This window comes from Oncorhynchus mykiss, chromosome 8 (genome assembly GCF_057628025.1).
Source record: "Oncorhynchus mykiss isolate SJ-2025 chromosome 8, ASM5762802v1, whole genome shotgun sequence".
Taxonomy (NCBI): domain Eukaryota; kingdom Metazoa; phylum Chordata; class Actinopteri; order Salmoniformes; family Salmonidae; genus Oncorhynchus; species Oncorhynchus mykiss.
The window spans coordinates 18,995,676-19,001,675 of NC_143029.1; the positions used below are offsets into that span (position 1 = coordinate 18,995,676).

The 6,000-nt window shown below is 46.5% G+C and overlaps 1 protein-coding gene across 5 annotated transcripts in view; it reads left to right on the forward strand.

The window, feature by feature from the left end:
* LOC110529523 (tyrosine-protein kinase Fyn) overlaps positions 1-5,792 on the forward strand; it is a 74,251-nt gene extending 68,459 nt beyond the window's left edge. For all 5 annotated transcript variants that reach the window (XM_090242735.1, XM_090242731.1, XM_090242733.1 and 2 more), the window contains 4 exons: positions 358-434; positions 1,229-1,382; positions 1,649-1,780; positions 4,010-5,792. In XM_090242735.1, coding sequence (XP_090098861.1) covers positions 358-434; positions 1,229-1,382; positions 1,649-1,780; positions 4,010-4,218 — 572 coding nt within the window. In that variant the 3' untranslated portion in view covers positions 4,219-5,792. The remainder of the gene's footprint in view (positions 1-357; positions 435-1,228; positions 1,383-1,648; positions 1,781-4,009) is intronic.
* Positions 5,793-6,000: the final 208 nt, after the last annotated feature.

Sequence of the window (6,000 nt, forward strand, 5' to 3'; positions counted from 1 at the left end):
ACACTGTGGTGAGCCAGCACCTTCAGTGACACGCTGTAGGCCTAGCTAGATAGACTATGTAACCATCTGCCTTGTTGCAAGCCCTGTGTGTTTTTTCAGTGCAACAATAATTGAAGCCTATAGTTAACTATGGCACAGTTGGCCAACAAGCTGACATTTACGAGCACCACAAAAAAGAGCTTCAGATCCCTCAATTAAGTGTATAAAAAAATGGGCTGAAAACATTGTTTCTTTGACAAGCTGGGAAGGAATCCCACATGTAGGTCAGACTGTTAACTGACGTTCAGAAGACTTGTTTCAATAAAGATCTTCTATTTCAAATGCATGTTCTGACAACAGATATCTCCTGTTGTTTAGGAAGCCTCCTTGATTTCTTGAAGGATGGGGAGGGACGAGGACTGAAGCTGCCCAATCTGGTTGACATGGCAGCCCAGGTAAGCCCCGATAAAGATGTCACTCACTCAGCTCTGTGTTTATATAACTGAACTCTGTGTGACCACAAACAAGACAACTCAGAAGCACTGAAACTTCAGGACAGGGGTGTGTCACCATGTGTTGTATTCTTTCTGGAACTACAGGGGTGTGTCACCGTGTGTTGTATTCTTTCTGGAACTACAGGGGTGTGTCACCGTGTGTTGTATTCTTTCTGGAACTACAGGGGTGTGTCACCATGTGTTGTATTCTTTCTGGAACTACAGGGGTGTGTCACCGTGTGTTGTATTCTTTCTGGAACTACAGGGGTGTGTCACCGTGTGTTGTATTCTTTCTGGAACTACAGGGGTGTGTCACCGTGTGTTGTATTCTTTCTGGAACTACAGGGGTGTGTCACCGTGTGTTGTATTCTTTCTGGAACTACAGGGGTGTGTCACCGTGTGTTGTATTCTTTCTGGAACTACAGGGGTGTGTCACCGTGTGTTGTATTCTTTCTGGAACTACAGGGGTGTGTCACCGTGTGTTGTATTCTTTCTGGAACTACAGGGGTGTGTCACCGTGTGTTGTATTCTTTCTGGAACTACAGGGGTGTGTCACCGTGTGTTGTATTCTTTCTGGAACTACAGGGGTGTGTCACCGTGTGTTGTATTCTTTCTGGAACTACAGGGGTGTGTCACCGTGTGTTGTATTCTTTCTGGAACTACAGGGGTGTGTCACCGTGTGTTGTATTCTTTCTGGAACTACGTTTAACTCAGTGATTTTACTGTCTGTCTGTCTGTCTGTCTGTTTGTTCCAGGTGGCAGCAGGCATGGCGTACATCGAGAGGATGAACTACATTCACAGAGATCTGCGCTCGGCTAACATCCTGGTCGGGGACAACCTGGTGTGTAAGATCGCCGACTTCGGATTGGCCAGGCTGATTGAGGACAATGAGTACACAGCACGGCAAGGTGAGGTCACACACACACACACACACACACACACACATACACACACACACTAATGATTGCCTTAGTTCATGAAGAGAGTTCTTCCAACACAATACTGTGTGCATCATCACACCTTGACAGGATGTCAATGGCTCACTGTCTGGCTATACCACTGTACTACAGAGACACTGAGAGACACTCCCATCTCTGGAGAGAATGAATACCAGTAGCCATATGTAACTAAGTTACATTCTGTCATCCACTCATCCCCCTCTGTTCTCTCCCAGGTGCTAAATTCCCTATTAAGTGGACAGCCCCGGAGGCTGCGCTGTTTGGGAAGTTCACTATCAAGTCAGACGTGTGGTCGTTCGGGATCCTGCTCACTGAGCTGGTCACCAAGGGACGGGTACCCTACCCAGGTGAGGAGGATCAAGGGACAGATGACCAGAGAATCAATGGTTCCGTCTCCAATGGCACCATAGGACTCTGGTCACTATGTAGGGTAGCAACCCAATGGTTCCGTCTCCAATGGCACCATAGGGCTCTTGTCACCATGTAGGGTAGCAACCCAATGGTTCCGTCTCCAATGGCACCATAGGGCTCTGGTCGCCATGTAGGGTAGCAACCCAATGGTTCCGTCTCCAATGGCACCATAGGGCTCTGGTCACCATGTAGGGTAGCAACCCAATGGTTCCGTCTCCAATGGCACCATAGGGCTCTTGTCACTATGTAGGGTAGCAACCCAATGGTTCCGTCTCCAATGGCACCATAGGGCTCTGGTCACCATGTAGGGTAGCAACCCAATGGTTCTGTCTCCAATGGCACCATAGGGCTCTGGTCACTATGTAGGGTAGCAACCCAATGGTTCTGTCTCCAATGGCACCATAGGGCTCTGGTCACTATGTAGGGTAGCAACCCAATGGCACCATAGGGCTCTGGTCACTATGTAGGGTAGCAACCCAATGGCACCATAGGGCTCTGGTCACTATGTATGGTAGCAACCCAATGGTTCCTTCTCCAATGGCACCATAGGGCTCTGGTCACTATGAAGGGTAGCAACCCAATGGTTCCGTCTCCAATGGCACCATAGGGCTCTGGTCACTATGTAGGGTAGAAACCCAATGGCACCATAGGGCTCTGGTCACTATGTAGGGTAGCAACCCAATGGCACCATAGGGCTCTGGTCACTATGTAGGGTAGCAACCCAATGGCACCATAGGGCTCTGGATCACTATGTAGGGTAGCAACCCAATGGTTCCGTCTCCAATGGCACCATAGGGCTCTGGTCACTATGTAGGGTAGCAACCCAATGGTTCCGTCTCCAATGGCACCATAGGGCTCTGGTCACTATGTAGGGTAGCAACCCAATGGTTCCGTCTCCAATGGCACCATAGGGCTCTGCTCACTATGTAGGGTAGCAACCCAATGGCACCATAGGGCTCTGGTCACTATGTAGGGTAGCAACCCAATGGTTCCGTCTCCAATGGCACCATAGGGCTCTGGTCACTATGTAGGGTAGCAACCCAATGGTTCCGTCTCCAATGGCACCATAGGGCTCTGGTCACTATGAAGGGTAGCAACCCAATGGTTCCATCTCCAATGGCACCATAGGGCTCTGGTCACTATGTAGGGTAGCAACCCAATGGCACCATAGGGCTCTGGTCACTATGTAGGGTAGCAACCCAATGGCACCATAGGGCTCTGGTCACTATGTAGGGTAGCAACCCAATGGTTCCGTCTCCAATGGCACCATAGGGCACTGGTCACTATGTAGGGTAGAGGGTGCCATTTTTGGACTCAACTCATGTGATATAATGTTCACATCCTGACAGAGCTCAAGACGATGTGTGTTGTGTTTGTTTTGATTAAGTTACTATTATGGATAAGCCTCACTTGTATTAAGAATAGGTAGAGGACTATGGTGCAATTATAAAGTACAACAACAGCTTGTATAACAAGTTGCAGGCAGCTCCTGCTGTTTACGCTAAAGAAAAGAAGAGGTCTAACCACGGCTGAGTAACTTTGTTTTCCTGGCAGAATCAGAGATTTAGAACTGTTAATCCAGGGTCTGCCTCTGGGCTGCTGCTAGCCCATGTGAGAGGACTGGTCAGGGGCAGGGAGTTGACTGAGATCAGCGCGAGGGAGGGAGGGAGGAACACATGTTTGTCTAGATGGGCCACTTCACTGAGCTGGTGTGGGAGGGAGGGAGGGAGAATGGGCACGAGTGGAGGGCTTGCACGCTATGGAGGCCAAGCTGGAGCTGAGGGAATAATAGCATCATCCTAACAGATGTCTTAGCAGCTTTCTCCGGACTCTTCTTGTTGATGCAGAGGCTACATCTCTTAGCTAGTCAAAAGCGGATAGTAAGCCATTCAAACATCCACAGGTTGTAAAACTTGTAACCCCTGTGTTACATAAATGCTTTTCCAGGTCCAGATATTGCCTTAAGGTCAGCATCTCTGAGGTTTAAAGCTCAATGTCTCTGTCATTAAGGTCATTCATTAGAGGTCAAAACTGATGTCTTTCATTGAACTGTCGTTACTTTAAAAACCTCTGCTGTAGTTACTGAACTTATCTCTATCTCTTTTCCTGTGTGTGTCTGTGTGTGTGTCTGTGTGTCTGTGTTTGTCCGGCGCGCGTGTGTGTAGGGATGAACAACCGGGAGGTGCTGGAGCAGGTGGAGCGAGGCTACAGGATGCCCTGTCCCCAGGACTGCCCCATCTCCCTCCACGAGCTCATGGTGCAGTGCTGGAAGAAGGACGCCGAGGAGAGGCCCACCTTCGAGTACCTGCAGGCCTTCCTGGAGGACTACTTCACGGCCACGGAGCCGCAGTACCAGCCAGGCGACAACCTCTAAACGCTGGGCTGGGAACAGGACTGGACTGAACCGTAGCTCTCTGGAGCCCCACCAGGGACCAGGGACCAGGGACCTGTACATCTTCCTCAACTTAACAGAGCATCTTGTCTCAACTCTCCTCACTCTCCGTGGCTGACCCTGTGACTCAACAGACTGGATACCAGAGGTTTTGTGTGTGAGGGAAAGTGGGGTTTGATCTAGCTGGGGCTGGGTTAAATAGGTTGGGCGTGTATGGGTTATGAAGGAGGCAGGGAGAGGGGAAGGGAGGGAGATTTGAGTGTGGTTGGGTTTGTGATGATGCAATGAAATGCCTGTATTCAATGTAAATATGAACAGCTTGTTTGCTTAACTTTTGGGCTTTCTTTTGTTGGTTTGTTTGTTTGACATATTTTCTCCAGCACAATAATGATGATGACGATGATAATAAAGAAATTATGACCATTTCAAAAGTGCACCATGAGACCAATATCTCAAGTTATCTGGTCTCTTCCAATCCAGATTCTCTTCCAATCCAGATTCTCTTCCAATCCAGATTCTACAGGACATTCCTTTCTTTGCAAAGTCATCTGTTTTACCGACTAGGCTAGCATGACAAAGTAGTCCGTTTTTCTAGCAATGCTTCTTATGAAGTAAGTTTGATATGATTCATCAATGTGAGATAGCTTTGTCCTCCTCATAATAATAGATGTTGGGCTAATGCTGTAACAAAGTTATTTTACAAATAATGTATGTTACATTTTGTAATTGCAGCCAAACGTGTAAGAATTATACTTTTGAACATATCTGTTCTCGCTTACCAGATTTTAAGAAAAGTAAATAACGGGGAAAAATCTGTCTTTCCAGGTATTATTTAGTGTGTACTGGAAGGGAATACCGTTTATTTAAGAAGAGAAAGATGTATGTCGACATTTAATGGTCATATTTGAACTTGTATGCAGAGTTCCATTTCAACAGCCATTCCAAGGCATCCATCTCATGGACCTTGTTTCCTCCATGATGTGTAGCCATGTACTGGGAAGTCTTAGTGGGTAACGTCTCTTCCTCCCTCTGTGAACAGTGACATGTCCCCATTCACCTCATGTCCCACCCTAGGTCTGTCTGTATGCAGTACAGCACCACCAGTAGGATCCTTTCTCAGCTCATTTCTGGACCACTTCCTTTGGATTACTTTACCTCTTTTATGTTTAAACTGACATGGATATTTTAAGTCTTGTCTTTTGTTTCAGAGTACGTTTTATTGAACCTTAATTGCTAGATCTTTGAGGAATGGGTTGTACTGTATCTTCAAGGGGAATGTTGAAAGACACTGGTGAAACGTCCAGCTGTAAAGCTTGACCGTGTTTTGTCTCAATGTAGTATTTGTTCTTATCTTAAGACGGTTAAAGTGATAATCGGGATCTGTTTAAGATTGAACCCCATCGTTGTTTTACAGTTTTACAACTTAATGCTTTTAAAAGTGTCAGTAATCTTCCTAGTTTATTTCTTCCATTTTCCATTTTTTTACATTTCTGTTTTGTTAATTCAGTGGTTTGGCATTTGAAATTCAAAAAGAACAATAAACATTTTACACTCTTTCCAAGACACTTATTTTATTTTTATGGAATTGCTGCTTCTATACATTGTGTCTGTTGTGTGTGTCTGGACATTGTAATCCACTAGGCCTGTCCATCTCTGCCTTCATGACCACCTGGTGTTGCTACAGGGTGAAAAAGAAGAGTTTTGAAGAAGACTCTCAAGCCCTGTTTATAACTGCCGTTAACATGCATTCAGGTATAAACAGGG